Source organism: Trematomus bernacchii, unplaced genomic scaffold (assembly GCF_902827165.1).
Source record: "Trematomus bernacchii unplaced genomic scaffold, fTreBer1.1, whole genome shotgun sequence".
Classification (NCBI taxonomy): Eukaryota; Metazoa; Chordata; class Actinopteri; order Perciformes; family Nototheniidae; genus Trematomus; species Trematomus bernacchii.
The window spans coordinates 2,844,934-2,866,297 of record NW_022987778.1 but is presented as its reverse complement, the minus strand read 5'-3'; the positions used below and the strand labels follow the sequence as shown (position 1 = coordinate 2,866,297).

Sequence of the window (21,364 nt, the reverse complement as noted above, 5' to 3'; positions counted from 1 at the left end):
CTAATCGGACACATGTGCAACAAAAATCTCTAAATGAATCTCTATGAGCCACAGAGAGGTGTGTTAAAAGAAATTAACAAAGACCCACTGGACAGTACACATAGCCTTTGAGTGAAAAAGTCTTATCAATCATTCCTAAACATTTGTTTTATATTCATATATTCATATTCTGAATCAAACTTGTGGTACCTTTTTATTTTCTGTTGTTTTATCCGTAAAGGACTTCATGGAATTCATGGTTTCAAATCCACTTTGTGCACGTATTTAGTAATCCCCAAACACACTCATGATGTCGAGGTGCCACTGATCCACTGAACAAATTCAACTCATGAGATCCCTTCAGAGAAAAATGTTGTTTAAGCTTGCACAGAACAATCTCACACAATTGTTTTCGAGTGAAGATGATGCATCACTCGCTGTTTATTTATAACAAAATGTATTGTGGGTTTGTATACTGTACTTTAAAGACCCCATAAATACAAATAAAATGTGCAAGAGAATGACAAAAGGATTGGTTTGTCCATCCTGTCCTACTAAAACAAAAGTGGTGCAAAATGGCATGCAATAAAGTGGAAGACGATAGGAAGAGTACATTTTAAGCTAACAAAAACACAACAATTCTTATCTTCAGATGATTTTTAAACAAATGAAAACATTGTTATTAAAATATATTCAACTACAGTTCATAGAGCTCTCTAAATCCTACACTCTGGATCTTTAATTCTTCTTTGCAACAAAGATTTCCAGGTTGACCTGAACTGGGAACGCCACAACCAAATGTCGAGCATGCCAAACATCAAGACCACCAGAACAGTCTTGATTTTATTAGTTGATAAAAACATGCAATTGACATATACCTCTGTCCAGTGTTGGAGTTTCTACGATCTGAGTTTCGGATTAGCTGAAAAGAGTACAGGAAGCTTATTTACGAGTGAACCAGTCAGGTATCAGTACCCTTAATAGACTATTAACAAATAACAAACAAAATCTTTCCTGTGGTTGTTTGTAAGTCGGCCATCTTCCTCTCTCTGACCCTAACACTAACGTCACCAACAGACGCTTTTCTTCTGATGCAACAATGAAGGAGCAAGCAGTCGAAGCAGTAATCTGAAAATCAGGCCTGATCTAATAAAGCGATTTGGGGAACACATTTAGATGGATTGGGCCCAAACAAAGCTCCTCTGTGTTCGCTCCCTATAGCCTGAGCTGGGGGGCCGAGTTCAGGCTTTGTGTGTTCATGGGTTTGAATGACAAAGCTATTTAGAGCCACGTAGCAAAACAAAATGTACAGCTCCACCTGCAGCACGCTTTGTTTTATATTTGAAAAAACATATTAAATACAATATATCACAACCCAGAGTGACGCTCATATCTTCAGAGCTTTACTAACCTACATAAGGCTCTGCAGAAATGCAGCTCAATGACTCTCATGAATGTCAGTATCTGTCGATGGGAATGCTGGGAAAGATTAAAAGATAAACATAATGAAAGTGGAAATCCGGATTTACATATCTTCCAGCTTTCTTGGGTTAGCCAACAGTGTGCTTTGTAACCTATTTGGACATTTAATTAGACAATATCAGATCCTGATTCAGTTTTTTAGCTAGTGGAGCCTCGCAGATGGGGGTGCTGCAGCCCCCTCAGCACCCCCTCCTTCCCGCGTCCATTCGCGATGTCTCGCTGTCTCGCAGACCTCACGCAGCAAGCAGGAAATGAACCGAGCTCACACTGCCCGCTCCTCGCAGCAGCGAGCCGCGCAACGTCCCGCCAACACGGCACCCAGACCCCACGCAGCATTCTCATCTGTTTGTCATTACTGGTGTCATTTTCTGGTTGCTAACAAACGCCATTGTAACACATAATCACTGATGTTCCGCTGTAACGGGGGTGGACTCATCAGAACAGAGTGGGCGAGCTGACCAATCAGAGCACAGTAGAGGGGGGGGGCAGGAGCTCCAACAAGCCGTGTAGGACAGAGAGTGAATACACATACTATACAGAGATGCTGTATGAGAAACCAATGTGAGTTTGGAACATTGAACAATATAAATCTATTCTAGTATACCTCAACAATGGAATTATGATCAGTAGAAATGGCCATGACATGGGACCTTTAAGACACTGTTTCCCAACACTAACATATACGTTAATATGCGCTTCCGTCACATGCAACAAGGCAATTCATCCCACAAACATAAAAGATAGCATTATATTTATACTATATATTAATTTGGATGTCCTATGTACACTTTTCTTTGCTCTTTTTTGTTCTCCATCAACTGGGGTAATATCTCATTCTTTGTAGCCGCTATGTGCACCACCATGTTCACCAGCTAGTCTCTAACTACTGCTTAGTGTTGAGCAGGTAGTGTGCATCTGTTTTGAAAACCTCTTCAGTGAGAGTGAACCAAAAATAAATTACCGACCTGAAAACCAAAACATTGAGCTAAAAGGAGTTCAAAAAGCTCAGGGAGGGTGAAGGTCTTCCTCTGCTTTCGCCCGATAGTTTGTGTGACTTTGATTGGTTGGATTCAACAAAGTCCCACTTTAATATGGACATAGGCTACTAACCAATGGTTGCAGTGGGAGCCCATCGCCACCAACCGCCATTTTCTGGGAGGTTATTGAGACTGGTGTCTTTGATAAGAGCATAGAAGGATACCACTTCTTCATGTCAAAAGGTAACAATAGAGAAGAGCGAACTATCCCTTTTAATGTTTCAGTTTTCCTTTTTGTCACATTCACTCATATAAAGTAGAAATACTAGTACTAAGTCTTGTTTCATAATAATAGATTGTAGGAAAATGGGAGTAATATAATATTTTTATCTAGCCAATCATACAAATCACACCAGAAAGTATTGCTATAAAGACAAAAGAAGTTTTCATTTTCTTCACTACAGACAAATATCTATTGTGATCAATATTTACCTTTTTTCTGAGAAGATCTCCTGAAGGATAAATACATTGAACCTCTTTTAGTTCTGGAGGTGGAGATAAGCTTCCTTTGTACTTTAAATAAGACATTTTAAATAAGACATCTCTTGTGCTGGAGGGTAGGTGAAAGATATGGGTTAAAATACTGTGGTAGTACTCACTCCTGTACAGCAGGTGGCGGTATACATCATGACGCTGTTTACGCTACGCCGTTTATTTCAAGAGAAGAAGAAGAAGAAGAAGAAGAAACATGTCCAGGCATCGTTCAGACTGTACACGTGCTACCTCAAAAGGTAATGTAAATGATTATATAATATAAAAATGTCATGTCGTAACGTTACTCCTGTGATTTGAGTCAACTAGTTAACCTCTCACATTAATCTTGCGTGACATTAATCGAGGTTTATCGTCTTGTTGTTTGACGTGGCGTAAGCTATGCAGAACTGACACCAAACTCTGTCGAAAAATCTGTCATTTATAGTTGGTTTGAGCTACCAACAAATATAAACACAGCATAAAACACACTTCCCTGCTCATTCTGAACCTCTATTGGTCAGTGGTCAATTCGGCTTTATTACAACTCATTAAGCAGGTCTCTGTAAATGGTAGTAAGCTTTTAAAAAAACATGGTTTGGTCACATGTTGATCGCTGCAGCCCATCATAGTCGGCCTGTGGAGAAGCATTTTTAGTAAACAAGTGCTGTATGTGGTGGATGGTACTTACAGCTTTACTAGTTTGGTGTATGCTATGTTTACAACTGTCTTAAAAGGAATAATTTCATTTTCAGGCGAGGCTTTAAGCTGTCGAAATGTGAATAGAGTTTGGTAGCACATGTAACAGCATGTGGCATTATCTCCAGCGGAATATCTTGGAATAATACTCCTGACATTCACCACACTTTCATATTTAACTTTGCTAGAGTTGTTTGTATTGATTATCTTATTTGTCAGTTAAATTCATGAGCCAATGCAAAAGAAAATTAGTCTTATTACTCCATATTTGGCCTTTTGTCATTTGTTCCTGTCAATCACCTGCCACATCAATGGCCACATCTTCAAAATCTCATGAGAACTGAATGTAACACAAAGGAGTTTTAAAACATGAATCTGCATTGTAATTCATCTTATTGTGAGTCTGTTTTATTCATAAGTAAGTAATATACACTGTTGTACTGTATGCTGTCCTCACAAGATAATAATAGAGTGTTGTGTTTTTACTTCTTCAGAAAATGACTGTAAGGACGGTTCGATTTGTTGATGATGGCGCAGTCTTCCAAAAAGAATAAAGGGGGCTCACAGGGGCTTTTCAGCAATTACAGATATTTGTGTAAGAAATCCCTGCTGCTTCGTGCCATGGACAACGCAAGAGCCAGGAAAACATGGCAGCAGAATTTAATAGCTTCCAACGTGAAGAGGAAAGCAATGGAGAACCAAACCGAACACACACCGGACGACACAGATAAACTGCTTAAAAAAACTAAATCAACCAATGCAAACCAGGAAAATCAAAGCACTCTGGACTCTGACAATAGGAGCACTGCTGCATCTGAAGCTGGCCTCTCCGAGCACAACAATGTGGACAAATCCTTGAGAGACAGCTGGGAGGTGGACAGTGGTTTCTCCTCTGAAGCGAGTCCTCCAGCCAGCGGACGAAGCTCACCTTGCCTCGGATCCGGCTCCACCACAGTAGTGGCGTTGGACTGTGAGATGGTCGGAACGGGGCCCGGCGGGCGCTGCAGTGCACTGGCCCGCTGCAGCGTCCTGGACTATCACGGGAACGTGTTGTATGATAAATATGTGCGGCCGTGTCATCCCGTCACAGACTACAGGACGCGCTGGAGCGGCATCCGGAGGCATCACCTGTACAACGCCGTGCCCTTCGATCAGGCCAGGGAGGAGGTGAGGCCCGCTTTACTTTTAGATCTGAGAACAAGTGGTGTATTCCCTCTGAGAACAAGTGGTTTATTCCCTCTGAGAACAAGTGGTTTATTCCCTCTGAGAACAAGTGGTTTATTCCCTCTGAGAACAAGTGGTGTATTCCCTCTGAGAACAAGTGGTGTATTCCCTCTGAGAACAAGTGGTTTATTCCCTCTGAGAACTAGTGGTTTATTCCCTAAGTGTCTCCTCAGAGCAGTTCACCCTTTTTGTCATCCATAAAACTGGCATCCAACAGGTGACTTAAATACAAATAAACCACACCCATGTGAAAATTGCCAGAAGCAGTGGCAAAATAAGCATTTTTGTTTCCTACACTTGTGATACTAAGGATATAATGAATAGGTCACCTTAGGCAGTGAGTAAACATGTATAAAAGGTTGGGTAAAGTGCTCAGGTTATTGACTTAGAAAGATTGTAATGGAAGGTAAATAATGATCTTCCTTTCCACTTGCTTCTCTCTTGTAGATCCTCAGTATTCTTGAGGGCAAAGTGGTGGTCGGCCACGCCATCTACAACGACTTTGAGGTGTTGGATACGGTCCTCCCAGGTCACATGGTCAGAGACACGTGCACGACGCGCTACCTTAGCCGGCTGGCCGGATTCCCCCGAGAACGCTGCTCTTCCCTCAAAATCTTGGCCAGTAAGCTGCTAGACCGGAAGATACAGGTGAGCATTTTTTCAGACTTAATGTGCTGTAAATATGGGAATTTATTTCAGTAAAAAAGTTTGGCCCATTGTTTTGTCCATTCAAATTAGATTGTCCACATACTGTACACTTACTGATAAAAAAGGTTTTCATTAAAGTATCACAAGTCCCCATGACACGATCCCTTCAATTTGGAGAGGGTCAAAACTGCAGCTAATTTGGTTTCTGTTAAAAACCTGTTAGACGGACACCTAAACTAAGTTGAGAAAAATGGCCGCTTGGCCCTGTGACTGCCTTTTGTTGGATTTGGAGAGTAGGAGACATTGCAGATGTTTTTAAATAGTTACTTCTTTGAGAAAATGGACGATACTACATTATGGTTTTGTGATTTTAAAGTCTGTTTCCAGAATGAAAAGCTGTTTGCTCCGTTTTATAATAATAATAATACGTTTATTTAGTATAGCACCTTTCACAGAAATAGAATTCACAAAGTGCTTCACAAGAAAGAACAAAGGTTAAAATGAAGACCACAGAAACATGAATACAACATGAGGCAGAAACTTAAGGTTAACATAAAAACAAAACACAGACCACGTGGAGTCCTGAGAGGAACAAACATGAGAACAGAACACATCACACACAAGTAGAAACAAAAGCCAATGTAAAAAGATAGGTCTTCAATGCTGACCCGGTGTGTGTTTCCTGTCCAGGTGGGGAAGCGGGGTCACTGCTCGGTGGAGGACGCGCTCGCCTCCCTCGACCTCTACAAGCTGGTGGAGGGCGAGTGGGAGCAGGAGCTGCAGAACAAGCTGAGGGGCGACGACGCTCCACAAGAACCCAGCTTCGCCGCCTCAAACCACTACATGAAGGACGAGTACTGGCCTGGTGATGTCATAGCTGACAGCCAATGAGGGGACAGTATTTATGACATGTGTAGTGGGACATACCTCAACAGATGGTGATGTACAGTCATCAGAGCAGATTCAGATAACTATAAATAATGTGAATTAAAAATGATTCACAGTAAATGGAGTATGGATTCAAATTGATGCTAAATGGTTCTAAAAACTGAAAAGGATGATCTACATATATCACTCGTGGGGATAGTACTTTATCACCTGAATGAGAATGCTAACTTATGACTGTTAAACACAATTGGAGTTCCTAAGAGCATGTATTTGCTGTGCTATATTTACCATAGAGTTGTTTGTTGTGACAGGTTGAATGGTGTTTATTGGGGGACAAATGTTGGTACTCTTAAAGTTTGGGCTTATTAACTTATGATATGAAGAGTTTTAAAACAGTATTTGCTCTTACTTGAAATGTAACATTTAACTATTAATAAGACATGGAACTGACACATACTGCCAAAAGTATTTTTCAATTGAGCTGGTTTTTTAAATGACTATAATCTTGAGAAGTTTGAAATGTGGAAAGTTGCAGCTTTTTCAAAAAGGAATGTTTTACATGGTTAAAGGCAAAAGATTAACACATTTAAAAAAGTAGTTCAAACTATTGTCCTGTTTAAATTGTTGCAGTTACCTCCATGTACATGTGGCCTTAAAGGTTTTATATCTTACCAAATGTGAAATGTAATGATGTTATATCTTTACTTCTCACTGGTATTTGCTCTTAAATGTCCCAATAAAAATGCACCCTGTTCAAATTAAATATTTGCTTTTAATGAGTGAATGTGACAACTCTATGGAAACTATAATATATAAATATATTGATATTGTTTGTTGACTGATTTGGAGTGATTAATTAATTCTTTCTGATGTCCTAATTAAGGTAACTTATACACATTTTTAATCCACAGTACTTTGCTTGCTTCCTATAAAGACATTTCTATATATTTTAAAGGTGATAGAATAACGTTTTTTCTGCAGTAATTTATATTCATGGCAAAAATTCCACATCCATAGGGAGAGATGTGCTGATTCCTAACCATGCTTAGTACCTGCAAATCCACAGCAAAATGGTAACATGTAGAAAACATGAAGGCAATCAAATTAATAGTGTATTAATGGTGTATTTGATCAATTTGAATTAGTATTTAAGTTCAAAGGTATAATGTCATGCACAGCTACGGATACATTGAATAAATACCTGATTAATACATAATTACACAGTAGTTTTGTATGAGAATTAAACCTTTGAATCTTTGACTTCAATCTTGTGTAATGAAAACCTTGGGTCACAGGTTCCTCAAACAATGCAATATAAATATATACGAGAAATAAAACTAATTTGAATTCATTGTACATTTTACTTTGTGTTGTATCTATTGTTTTCACTGTATCTGTGAGTGTGAACACGCGGCGTGAGCGGTTGATTTCATGTTCATATTTTTGAATTAAACAAAACAAATCAATAGTTCTACTGCGCACCATTTCTGCGCACACAAGTGGTCACATGTGTTGCCATCCTCCACGCTACTTGCTACATCTGCGCATGCGCTCTGCTCATTGTTCCGTAGCACATTAGCTTGAGATTGCGGGAAGATAGACTGCTGGGGTTATTCATTCACGGGCTTCTCGACATTTCCTCTCACCATCCCCTTTCCTAAGAACATATATCCCGGTAGTACAGCGTCCTTTGTGCTACCCTCCCCTGAATCGGAGCTAAAGGGACCAGAGAGTGGTTTCCTTGTTAGTTTTTTATCTTTTTCTGCTGCAGGACGCACGCTGATGGCGGTCACTATCGAGGATCTCTATCGGAGCTACGGGGTCCTGGCTGACGCTAAGGACGACCTCAGCCAGGTAATTAACGCTTACAATGTGTGTTTTAAAACCTAGTTGAATTGATTTGTGGGTTGGTTCCTCACATTAGCTTATTTAACGTTAACTGTTCGCTGTAAGCTACATAACATTGTTGTGTGCGTGGTATGCTAACTGTGGCTAGGCTAACGTAGTGACCGTGCTAATGCAATGGCGACCCTTAGGATACAACTCGACTAATAGTAAATATTAACATTATATTTTATTCAAGATAGATAGATATATCTATTATTTATCCCAAGTTGGGAAATGGTTTTGTCACAGTAGCATTTTTGATACAGTACGATATTGCAACATTTCCTAAAAATAGAACAAATTTAAATAAATATTAAAAGCAAATAAATATATATTCATTGTAGAAAATACATATTGACAAGAGTATCTAAGAATACACATTATACTATATATGTAAATATTTGCTTTTAACTTTTTTATTTTAATTTTATTGTATTTTAACAAATGTTGTAATTCTTGTATAACTACAATTATATTATTGTTTAACCAAACGATGATTTAATTAACATTGAGCACATTTTAATTTACACTGAATCAGGGCATCTTTATTATGATTATGTTGTTATATTGCATTTCCAGCAAGACAGTGAATCTGGATTTGTTACACCGAAACACTCCTGGGAAAATCATGTATTTCCATTCAAATATAAGTTCATTGTTATGCACAGATCCAATGGTTCATATGTCAGTAGTCATGCAGGTTTTTTTTGCCAGTTCTGCAAGTTGGATTACTCTCTAAAACAGAGGCACGCAGGTTAATTGTTGTTTGTTGTGTGACTGTAATATATCCAAAACTACCCTGCCTACCTACGCATTAAAATCGTCTCCATTGTCTTGTGAGATATCTTCTAGTTATTGAACTGATAACCTCACTGAGCTACGGGTAAAGGGGGGGTTCACTTTGTAGTGTGCTTTATTAGATGGCCTGAAAAGAGACTGATTGAAAAACATTGGTCAAAATCGATGAGACAGACGCTAAGATTTAGCAAATAGCATCTTTGTTATAAGTCTCGAGGTATGCCTTTTTCAAACCACACAGCCCCTGTTTGTAAATTTAAAAATAAAGTTACAGTCTCCCATTTAAAGATTGAATGCTACCACACGGGTTGTTTTTCAAAGAATGTTTTCACGAGATTAGGAGGTCACGACTGCTAAAATATTTAGTCAAATCCTGCATAGATGCATCACGTGATTATCACGCTACAGCAGACTGTCTTCAATCTGCCCTTTTAAAATAGTTTCAGGTCACTCACCTCACTGCACATTGGGGGTTTCTACATAACCTGGTGGGCTGATACTCAGAGATACCCCAAATGTCTTCAGTAACACCCGCTGGTTTTGGGGTCAGCTGTATTCACTACAGTTACAGTTATACCTGGACTACAGTCACTATCTAGGAATTGGATCGTATTATAACTGGAGTTTCATACGAGTTGTTATCCTGTACATGTTTAGTGATGTGTCTTTTCCTCTGCAGCACAAAGATGCCTACCAAGTCATCTTGGATGGCGTGAAGGGCGGCCCGAAGGAAAAGCGTCTGGCTGCGCAGTTTATTCCCAAGTTCTTCAGCAGCTTTCCAGAACTGGCGGATTCAGCCATCAATGCCCAGCTCGACCTCTGTGAAGATGAGGATGTGTCGGTGAGTTTGAAAGAATACTGGTGTGCATGGGTACATAGTAAACTAAAGTTTGTGTGGGCTTTCCTCCCTTAACTTCAGTATTTTTTTTAGTCCCATCGTAAAAATCCTCCCTATGCTCTTGTCTTCGTCCAGATCCGACGACAGGCCATCAAGGAGCTTCCTCGTTTTGCGACTGGAGAAAACATCCTCAGAGTTGCTGATATTCTCACTCAGCTCCTTCAGACGGGTATGGATGCTTAATGCTAGACACTAAAGTTACTTTGATATCCAGTTTTTGGGTTTTTGTTTTTCCATACAACCTTCCTCACAGTGAAAGTGTATACTATACAGCCATGTTGTTTAAATGCTTGGCTATGTTCTATTGTGGAGATCAGATTATCTTATCAGTCCAAACAGCAAACTGGGCTCAGATTGTCTAATATTAAATATACTTTTTCCAAGAATAACTTCTGAAGAATCCACCATTTTTTTTGTTGTGCTTTCAGATGACACAGCAGAGTTCAACCAAGTGACTGGATCACTTATTGCTATCTTCAAGATGGATGCTAAAGGTGAGTGTTGTTTTCATATTAATGCTCTTGTATGCATTTAAATTATTCAGCCCAGTTCAGAGCTGTGCCTAAAGACGACAGTGGTAAACATGACTTTCTTACTCTTCCGCTCTAATTATATCCCAGAGTGGGACTTCCTTCTACCTGTTTAAATATTTAGTTGTAACCTGTGATGTTGTTCTTTTTTAAAGTTGACTTGTTGGCCGTGTGAAACAAAAGATTTAGTTGGACTGTTTTAAGTCACTCGTGTCATTCTATCCAGTAGATCTGCACGTTTACTGGATCCAACTTCCTGTGTATGTCATTATTATTGCATCCCGTGTAATCCCATTGAGTTTCTAATTATTAAATTGCATTGACACAACCCCTTCTCTCTGTTGTCCTCCAGGTACTCTTGGCGGTCTCTTCTCTCAGATCCTGCAGGGAGAGGACATCGTTCGGGAAAGGGCCATCAAGTTTCTGTCCACCAAACTGAAGACCCTGACAGAGGAGGTCATGACGAAGGAGGTGGAGGACTACGTCTTTGCAGAAACAAAGAAGGTTCTGGAGGACGTGACGGGGGAGGAGTTTGTCCTCTTGATGCGCGTGGTGTCCAACCTGCGGGTGCTGCAGACGGTGAACGGGCGGCAGCAGCTGGTGGAGCTGGTGGTGGAGCAGGCCTTCCTGGAGCAGGCGCTGAACACGGCCGACCCCGACCTCGTGGACCGCCTCCTGCAGTGCACCCGCCAGGCGCTGCCCCTCTTCTCCGTGAGTAACACACATTCACTTTACAGTATTAATGTATTAAAACACATTTAAGCTAATCGCCCAATCCCAAAGTTACTTCTTCAATTCGCCAAAGTCATTCAGTTTATCGAGAAGACCATGAAGCTCAAGATTGAGAAGTTTACTGTGATTTAAAGCGTGAAATAATCGTGGTTTTCTCCTCTCCTGTAGAAAAACGTCCACTCTACACGTTTCATCACGTACTTCTGTGAACACGTGCTGCCCAACCTCAGCGCCCTAACGAGTCCCGTGCCGGAGCTGGACATCCAGCTGGAGGTGAGTCCTGGCTTTATATATTTATTGAGCACACGAGTCAAATTTAGGTAGACTTGTGAATTCCCATAGTTATTTAAAATGTGTTTTTATATACCACTGATTAGACCAGGTTTAACTTTCTACACATATTTGTCTTGTTTTTTAATCAAATTATAACTGAATTGAGGGCTGCAATGCCAATTTGCTAATTCAAAAACATGACAATATGGAGTTTATTTCATTTCCATTTTCATCAATTAAATCACAAATGATGTTGCCTCTTTGCATATTGAATTGCCAATGGCTCAATGCATTTCCATTTGAATAAAAGAGGGCACTAAATATGGCCACAGTTGTGATGTGTGACATTGGGTGAGCGGTCGTAGTGAACAAAGTGAGCGTGGCAGCCACCTGTCGGAGGTGTCAGCCGCTGCATGTTGTTAATGGGTCATTAGTCTGCACCACACAACACTGTTTCTCATTAGCAGTGCACATTACACTGTGTGAGGGATCTGCTAAGCTGTGTTTGTGTGTGTGTAGGTGCTGAAGCTGCTGGCTGAGATGAGTCCATACTGTGGAGACATGGATAAGCTGGAGCCCAACCTCAGCATGCTGTTCACCAAGCTGCTGGTGAGAGACCTGATGCTGTTACACGTGGAGGAATACAAGTGGAAACACCTCATAATCAAAACACACATTAGCTGTTTTTCACCACTGATCCATTACGAGCTGTTACTACTTTAAACATGTCCATTCATATTGTTGCACATCCTCTTGAGTGCTTTCTGCTGTGACCTACTAAGGATACATTTTCTTGCCATTTATTTTTGACTTATTCACTTTCCTTGGTCATATTGCATTGCATTTAATTGTTGTTGTAAAACATTAATCGAGGGCGCAGCACTGTATTTTATCTCTTTCATATGGACGTATTTTTCTACCAAAATCTTAGGACTGGTCAGGTGTTACTTGAAATGTGAAAACAAATGTTTTAAAGGCAGTACAAAACTGAAAAAGAGTTTGAAACACTGATGTATTTGATATCTCTTTGCTCCTGTTAACACGTGTGGTCCAAGTTGTTTGACTATAAAGTAAATAAAACAAAGATATATCGTTCATGGTGTTAAATGTATTGTTTGTCTGTGTAGGAGTTCATGCCTCTGCCACCAGATGAGGCGGAGAACGGGGAGAACTCAGCGATGGAGGAACCCAAACTGCAGTTCAGCTACGTGGAGTGTCTCCTCTTCGGCTTCCACCAGCTCGGCAAGAAGCTGCCCGACTTCCTCATCGAAAAAGTGGACGCTGAGAGCCTCAAAGACTTCAAGATCAGGTGAGGGAGTGAGGCCAAATCATGACATCCCCAAAACAGCTCCAGGGGTTTAATTAGTAAAGGAAAATGAGGTCTGGATATTCTGAGCATGTCCAGCGGGTTTGTGGTTTTCTTACGGTTTTGAATGTGCTTTTTGTTCGACAGGTTACAGTACTTTGCCAGAGGCCTGCAGGTTTACATCCGACAGCTGCGAGTAGCACTGCAAGGAAAGACGGGAGACGCTCTGAAGACCGACGAGGTAACGACTGATTTTTTTTTTTACTTATGTTTGATTGCTTTGTCTGGGTGGAAACCTAATGCATGAAGTTTAACAAGAATATAGACCGAGCAAAAGGGCTGCACTTAACAATGAACAATTATTGTGATTACTAGTTACTCAAATATAAGAAAAGTGTGAGAAATGTCCTTTTTATCATTCCAAAACAATCTAATAAGTTCAAATGATATAAAAAGAAATCCCACATGAGGCTGAAAACAGCATTTTATGACAATAATTTGCTGATCAAATGAGTTGCTATCAATGTATTTTAGTCGACTAGTCCATTGGTGAACATATCGCTGCAGTCCGACTGTCTAGATCAGGGGTGCCCACACTTTTTCTGCTTGGGAGCTACTTTTAAAATGACCAAGTCAAAATGATCTACCTACATTTAAAAATGCTAAACATATATTTATATACTGAGTATACCTTATGTTGGTGTAACTTGCATAACTGCATGAACCCGTATGGCACAATACAACTCATTTTTGGTCATTACGTCAATTTTATACCCACACTACCTTTGCGATCGACGTATTGGGCACCCCTGGTCTAGATGTACTGACTTTTGCTTTAAAATATATTAGACTAACTTATCTTCTCTCTCTCATCAGAACAAAATGAAGGTGGTGGCCCTCAAGATCACGAACAACATCAACGTCCTCATCAAGGTAAGCTATTTTCAGGCTAACGTGTGTGGCAGTGTAACACTCGGCTTCAACATGTTCCACATCAACATTTCTTTATCTAGCTTGCACTAAATATCTTGTTTTTCTTCCCAGGATCTCTTCCACAACCCTCCATCATTCAAGAGCTCAGTCACTCTGTCCTGGAAACCGGTGCAGAAGTCTGAGGCAGCGGCGTGAGTCGACCTTTCTTCAGCATCAGAAGCCACACACGGTTTCAGTTCCTTGTTGCCTCGTTTGCTCGTCATCAACTTCATCTTCCTGTCTTTTGTTTTTCTCCAGGCCGAAGCGCCCCTCAGGTGAGGAGTTGGGCACCGGCGGCAGCACAAAGAAGCAGATCTCTCCTCTGCCCCGGAGGGACGCGCGGCAGATCTACAACCCCCCCAGCGGCAAGTACAGCGCCACCATTGGCAATTTTACTAATGGTGAGGAGCACTCGATGGCACTTAGATATTAGTGTTTTAGTCATCACTGGTTCAGCATGTTCACTTTTGATGTTCACCTGCACATTGGGTTATTTCACTCTTACTTTTGGACCTAATACTGCTACAGGAACTCTCTGTGACATACAGGGAGTTTGATTTAGTTCTTCCTTGAAAAGCGGAGTGGAACGTGTTTGAAGCCCGCTGCACCTTTTGCAAAACAAATTAGCGTTTGTTTTGCTAGTGCAGCGTTAGCTAGTGCAGCAGCTCCCGCAACAACACCGGGGGACCTCCGGGTGACATTTGAGTACGTCAACCCTAAAAGCGGAGGTGCTGTAGACGCTAAATACCGTAGCTAAACACCAATCATACAACAGCATGAAGACAGCAGAGCTCTGACTATAGCTCTTGTCACTCTCACACACACACACACTTTTTGGCTAACACAGTTCTGTGTACTGTTATGTTCAGTCATCGTTCTTATGTTGAACGTGAATACATTTACTTTGTAAGTAATTATGGGACGTATTTCTTCTTTCATAGCAATTTTCCTTCATACTTTCTTGCCGTGAAATAGGTCTTAAATTCTATTCAAAGTGGTCTTAAAAAGTCTTACATTTGAGTTGGTGAAACCTGTTAAAGATGAGACCTATCTTTTAACAACGGAAAACAATCCATTTATTTTATAGAAAGATCTTGATTATAGAACTATGTATTACTTTTACCCAAGGTAAATATAGTTCACATTGCTCAGGTTGTTGTCACATGTTGATACTGACCTGTTGTTTTTTGTTGTTGTAACCCCAGAGCAGCGCGGCGGCTTCAGGGGCCGAGGACGAGGCTTCAGAGGCAACAGGGGCCGGCCCTACTGAGACCCCCCGTCCCCCGCACACACACAGTACATATTGCTCATTGAACTGCATCACATCAGGATCTTTTCCGCATCAAGACGGACTATTTGTCACTACTGTTTTTTTTTTTTAAACTGGTCTCCACGTCTTTTTCACTTTCCAACTCGCACACCCAGTTCCAGTTTCTGTGTCGTTGTTTGATTGGGGTTCAGTTTCCAGTCTTCAGAATATCCCACACCAAGACTTTTTAACATTTACTCCCCATAATCCTCTTGGGCAATAGTTATAGTAAACCTAAATGTTTTTCCCCCGTTCATTTAAAAAATAAATATTCTGTGTATTTTTGTGGAAAAGTTGTATCTGATAAATATTTTTGTCGGCTTGTTGTAGGGAAAGTTAAAGATCCTCTTGTTTTGAGATGAATGCTTTTATTTCTACCTTTTTATTTAATCTTTTTTTTTTATTAGATCTTAAGTTGAATTGGCTACTTTGTATGAATCAATGAGATTTCATTGGATTTTTATCATAAACTTGTATGGAAGTATGAACTTTTGTCCTCATGACTTGTGTTTTAAGTCCGGTATCCAGACAACGATGCAACTCCACACACTTCTGCTGCTTCAAATGTACTTTCTGCATGTTTAAATCCTTTTCCAGGCTTTATTTCCACCCATTCAGTCCTCTGACCATCTCTCATTTTACATTACATGTCATGTGTTAGACGCTTTTATCCAAAGCGACTTCCATACATTCAGTACTGTGGGCAATCCCCACAGGAGCAACTTGGGGTGAAGTGTCTTGCCCAGGGACGCAACGACATGCTGACTGCAGTGGGACTCGAACTTGCTACCCACTGAGCCACAGCCTCCCCTCGTTCATCATATAGTCTATCCATCCTCCCGTCTTCCCTCTTATTTCTGTTTTCCACATCTATATCTACTGAAGCCGAGTGGGGAGACGGTCATTTTAGCGATCTGACGTCTACATTCAGAAAACACGCATACACCAAAGTGCCGCCTCAGCCCAGTGTGTGTGTGTGGGGGGGGTTTAGCTTTGAAGTAGAATCAGGGTGTCCATAATTAAACAGGCTATAAATAGTTGCTGCCATATTTAGAAAACTTTATTTGACACACTGGTGGTGGAGGATCTGCTTACTCTGTCCTCTTTTTATAAATGCGTGATAACTTCATGCTAAATTACTAAACACTGGAGTGAAGTGTACCTTAAACGTTTTGGCTCAGTTTAATATTTGCTGTCATTTTCAATAGGTCTGTATTTAACCTGGAGCCTGCTGCTAGGGTTAGGGTTACTTTCAGGTGTGTCCTTCAATGCTTTCAGTAGTTTCTCCGTGTTAAAACTAGATTATCCGGAGAACAAATTGGATGTGAAAGTCGACCGTTGAAAACGTTCGTATCCAACTTTAATCGAACTAAACCTACCTGACCTCAATACGAATCATTATCCTTGAGTGTTACTGTTATTTATACTCTTATCAAAAGCCAAATTGAGTTCCTACACTGTGTGCAATAATGACTTGTGTTTTTTAAATGTCCAGGGGGATGCTTTGGAGCAAGGGCTGAGCTTAATTTTCTAAAGGGGAAGTGTTTAACAGAGAGGCATCTGAGAATAGTTTTAAACAAATATACCCAATTTATTTTTTGAGAAGTTGAAAATAAGATACCATCGACCGTTATTTATCCCCGTGGGGAAATTCAGGAGTTTAAAGCAGCAACATAGTGAAAATGATAAACAGGACAGTACAGATTCACAAGAGGATAACGATTAATAAATACACTAAATAAATAATACATTTTATTTTTAGGCGCCTTTCATGACACCAAAGGACACCGTACGATTTGTTAAAAAAAAAGAAAACGCTAATAGGCAACAGAACATGATACAAACACAAACAGACAATCAAGTGGACACAAATGAAACATAATGGGGAGCACTACAGTGAGTAAATGGTATGAAATACATCTGCTTCACTGTCATAAATAATGTACCTCTTGTTAAGAATGTGCATGAACATAAAGCATCCTTTTGGTGGTCCTCTTTAAAATGCAGAAGGAAGTTACCAGTGTTTCTTAGACTGACTTTGTTCTTACGGAAGTGCGATAAATGTATTAAAAGGAACATATTACCATATATATCTCAGAACTAGAAGCTTGTCCATCCTAAAATAGTCTCTGGTCTTGGCAGACTCTCCCCTGCAGAGGGCGACCCAGACCAGGGTTTTCCTCGCAGAGCAACCAGATCTATTTTTAGCCCAAACCCAACGAGTCACTTAAAGCTTTCATGATGTCTTTTTGTCTCTCTTTGTATTTCTGCTCGGTATAAGAGGCACGGAGGAACACTGCGATCCTGGCGAGCAATGCAGAGGAGAGAGACAACACGAAACTAAATCACCATCCCTTTATTTTATGGATGCGAATATTGATAATCCGGTGTGTTTGTCAATTACTGTTTAAGCATCTTGCTCAGTCAGAGCTGAAATGAAATAAGACTACAACGGCCAGAAAGAATAACATGTAGCATAAATGGGTTATTTTTGATGCAATGTACGTGTTTAATTGTATATTTGTGTGAATATACATTGAGTGATGCTTGGATTTATTCATCGACATTCTTTATGATGCATTAATTTCCCCTTCTCTTTGTTAACTAATGTCATGTTTCCTTCTCACTGAGTTTTAGGCTGATGGCGTTTTTCTCAAAACAATTCGCAGAGATACTGTACATCATTTTTGCTCAGGCATCATGGTGCGTTTAAGGTCTACGTGTTATTCTCATTTCAGGACAGAAGGGGGCGCTATACAACCGAGATACAGCCTCTCCTCATTGATCGTGACCAGGTATTTCCCAAACCAGCCCGCCAGCCAGCCAGCCAAAGCCTGGCACATGCGTTTTTACGCGCACACGCACACACGGTGGATCTGAAAATAATCAGGAGGAGGAGGAGGAGGAGTGGGCGGCTGCAGCAGGAGAGGAAGCAAAGAAGACCCTCAGAGAGAGAAGGAAGGGAGCAGCGGCTGTACTGAGTCCATGTGAGAGTAGCAGTGAAGGTAAATCAATAGTCCTGAAGCACGAGGTGGAGCTCAATGGGTTTCCTCACTTTATCACCAACCTTTGGGTGGGGATAAAAACCTACTGTACCCCCAAAACATGAGGCGAAATGTACACTGTGCATGCTGAGGGTTTCTGTTTCCTGCTACATTATATATCTTCCATTCTGTTTTGCAGGCTTGGTGATCTAAAATCATCTAAATGTTGGTTAAGTCAAACTGCCTTTTTGTGGTTTGTGCTTTTACTTGATAGACTTCTATAGTAAATGTTTGTTTTGCCTTCAGTGCATCTTATTTTGTTGGGTAAAAAAATCATTCTCAACACAAGTTTTGTCTCCTGAAAAGAAAGTGTAACTGAGGGCTAAAATGTAAATATATTGTTATATAAGGTTACTTAAGCGTATGGCCAATTGCTGTCATTACTAATGTAACCTAACAGTTCTTGCTGTCATTTTAAACATACCTTTGAGAGCAGTTTGCAACATTTTCTCGACCTCCCATGCCCAAGTGTGGTTCCAAAAATGATTGTATTTCCTCAACACCACGGTTTCTCTCTTATCTGTCCTTCAAGCCTCATGATTTACTCCTTCATTGTCAAGGTTAACTTGTTTTAGAGGGAAAAGGACAACATCTTATGGACCATAGAAATGGAGAAGACATTATATGTTGGGGTCTCTTCAGGACTCTGTTTCTCACCACAAACGTAGTGAACTGTCCTTGGTGCTGAAATCACAACAGGCTTGAATCAGGCAGCCATAATGCAACCAATGGGATTTGTTCTTTACAAAAATGGTAAGGACTTAATTTCCCAACAGTGACAGCAGCATTTGATTAAAAATGAACACATTAAATGCTTGTCTTTAGTGCTTCACCAGACTTGCATGTATAGAGTGTAAGTCTAACAGCATCATGTCGTAGGCCATGTCCAAAATGAGACACCTTGAACATATTTATTTGGAATCTGATAAGATGTATAATTGAAAGAAGTGGTTTTCTTTCTTACCTGTTGCTCCTTTAGAGGTCAGAGTTCATGGTCAGTGCTTTTTCCTAAGGAAAGATGCCCTTACTTCCTGCACCCAGCATTATAAGCTGTTTATTTTCACGCAGTAATTTATCTTCCATCTAGCCGATCACCTTTCAGTCTCAAACCTCGTGATGCCGTTTAACTGCAGTGTCCCTGATCTAGTGAGGAATCAGTGTCATATGTCGACCCTGGATGTACTCGAAAAAACCCATTTCATATCAGTCGTGAAAAGGGAACTTTTTTATTTATATATTTAAAAAAACGCACCGTCCGCCCCCTCATGTACAAGGCTGGGAATAGTAACAGCACTGTGAGGCTGAGCTAAATATAGCAGCCAGTGAGTGTTAACATGTCAACTCCAGCAGCAGTGCAGGGAAGCGGCTGTGGAAGTACACAGCATCGCTAAAAATACCAACCAGCCTCTATCTGCTGCTGTTTATCACATGCGTTCAATGGTTTATTTACAAAAGACACGATCATTCCTCCTGTCGCACGACAACAACATGATATTTGAAGAGAGAGGTGTGTATACCCTCTCAGCGTCTGAAAAGACAGAAATGATAGCAAATTACCTCCTTCATTTATTCCGTCTTTAAAGTGAGACATTCGGGAAGTGAAAACGGTGATTAAACTGATTTCTGCACCGGGGGGTTTTCCCCTCAACCCCCCCCCCCCCCCCCCCTCCAAAAAAAATATCATCATTATCTCGATAAAGCCGCATCCTCTGCCGATCTCCTGATACATATTTACACGATGATGGAGGAAGGGTTTGAACGCTTTCTGGATCAAAGAGTGGATGGTGGATTTTGGGAGGGGTGGGGGGGGGGGTAGTTTATTTTTATCCCGACCGCCTTTTCAGAAATAGAAGTATAGAAAAAACACACCTCATGAGTTCGTCTCAATCAAACACGCTCGTTCAGCTTTATCTGTGATGGAAGGAGACCTCAAACACCCCCCATCACCTCTGGCTCTTTACCCTCCCCGCCCCCCCCCCCCCCCCTCTTACTATGTTACGTAATCTGGCATGTGAATGTCAAGAGTCGTGGATGGAGAGAAATGGGAGAGGAAGGGGGGGGGATGTTATATGCAGGGTAACGTTACACATGTAATCCGTTACAATAACTAGTTACATGTCAACAAATGTTATCAGAAATCTGAGTATCAAAATATTAAAGTAATCTTTCCAGTACTTGTGGATTACCTCAATATCAAATGCAATGCAAATAAAAACAAGGGAAAATAACAATAACATGTTTTTTTACTTAAGTCTATGTACCGGAGAAAAGAAGAAACAAAGATATTTCACATAACAAATGTAGTAACAGTTATTGTTTACACAATGTATTGTAACACTGTAATCCTGCTAGTAATCTCTATTTCAAAAAATGTAATAGTAATGTGATTACTTGTGTTTTTAATGTAATCGAATACAGTTACTTACTTATTGTAACCCTCATTACGTCATCTCTTTACACGTCATCCGTTACTTCCTAAGCCATTTACTTGGTCTGTATGCATAGAGCTCCCAAAACTCACACTTATCCAGGGAACACAGTGTACTCTGGTGTCCCCTGAGACTAGTCACGTTACAATTCACCCCCCCCCCCCTCCTCCCCTGCATGCACGAACACACACACACACACACACGCACACACACACACACACGCACACGCACACACACACACACACAAGTTGGTGATTCCACTTGTATAGGAAGTACAACAAAAAACCCCAGAGTAACTGCAGCAAACAGAACAGGTGTCTTCCCCGCATTCATGCCGTGTGTGCCACCATTCACTGACTCTGCGGGAGGAATTGTGTGAATGAGTGAGTGAGTGGAGAAGTGATGAATGAATGGATGACTGTGAGGAATGAGTGAATGAAGAGCAACAGAATGAGAAACACCGCTCCTGTCTCTCTCAATGGGTTTCTCTTTCTGCTTTGTTTTTTTATCCTGCAGAGGGAAGTACGGCTGCACGGGCAATAACCAGGCATGGAGAACACACACACACACACACACACACACACACACACACACACACACACACACACACACACACACACACACACACACACACACACACATTAAAGGGGGGTAGATGCACATGTGACAAAGCCTTTCATAAATATTCAGCGGCTCGATTCATGCGGATTCTTCTCTCGCTTTATTGTGTGCAGTGTGTGTGTGTGTGTGTGTGTGTG

General features: G+C 40.8%; 2 protein-coding genes across 3 annotated transcripts; both read left to right on the top strand.

Annotated features, from left to right (window-relative positions):
• Nucleotides 1–3,166: 3,166 nt before the first annotated feature.
• On the top strand, nucleotides 3,167–7,260 carry isg20 (interferon stimulated exonuclease gene). Its single transcript, XM_034149303.1, has 4 exons — nucleotides 3,167–3,229; nucleotides 4,163–4,835; nucleotides 5,340–5,540; nucleotides 6,231–7,260. Exons 2-4 carry the CDS (start codon nucleotides 4,194–4,196, stop codon nucleotides 6,429–6,431), a joined length of 1,044 nt encoding a protein of 347 aa, XP_034005194.1. The 5' UTR covers nucleotides 3,167–3,229; nucleotides 4,163–4,193; the 3' UTR covers nucleotides 6,432–7,260.
• A 728-nt stretch (nucleotides 7,261–7,988) lies between these two features.
• Nucleotides 7,989–15,621, top strand: api5 (apoptosis inhibitor 5). Of its 2 annotated transcripts, none has more exons than XM_034149244.1 (13): nucleotides 7,989–8,282; nucleotides 9,793–9,954; nucleotides 10,087–10,180; nucleotides 10,440–10,505; nucleotides 10,894–11,252; nucleotides 11,442–11,546; nucleotides 12,066–12,155; nucleotides 12,674–12,855; nucleotides 13,000–13,093; nucleotides 13,729–13,785; nucleotides 13,897–13,976; nucleotides 14,083–14,189; nucleotides 15,030–15,621. In XM_034149244.1, the coding sequence occupies exons 1-13, from the start codon at nucleotides 8,211–8,213 to the stop codon at nucleotides 15,092–15,094; spliced, it is 1,533 nt and encodes a 510-aa protein (XP_034005135.1). In that variant the 5' UTR covers nucleotides 7,989–8,210; the 3' UTR covers nucleotides 15,095–15,621. The 2 variants fall into 2 exon arrangements, with proteins under 2 accessions (XP_034005135.1, XP_034005134.1); XM_034149243.1 differs by having other exon boundaries at nucleotides 14,083–14,225.
• The last annotated feature ends 5,743 nt before the right edge of the window (nucleotides 15,622–21,364 follow it).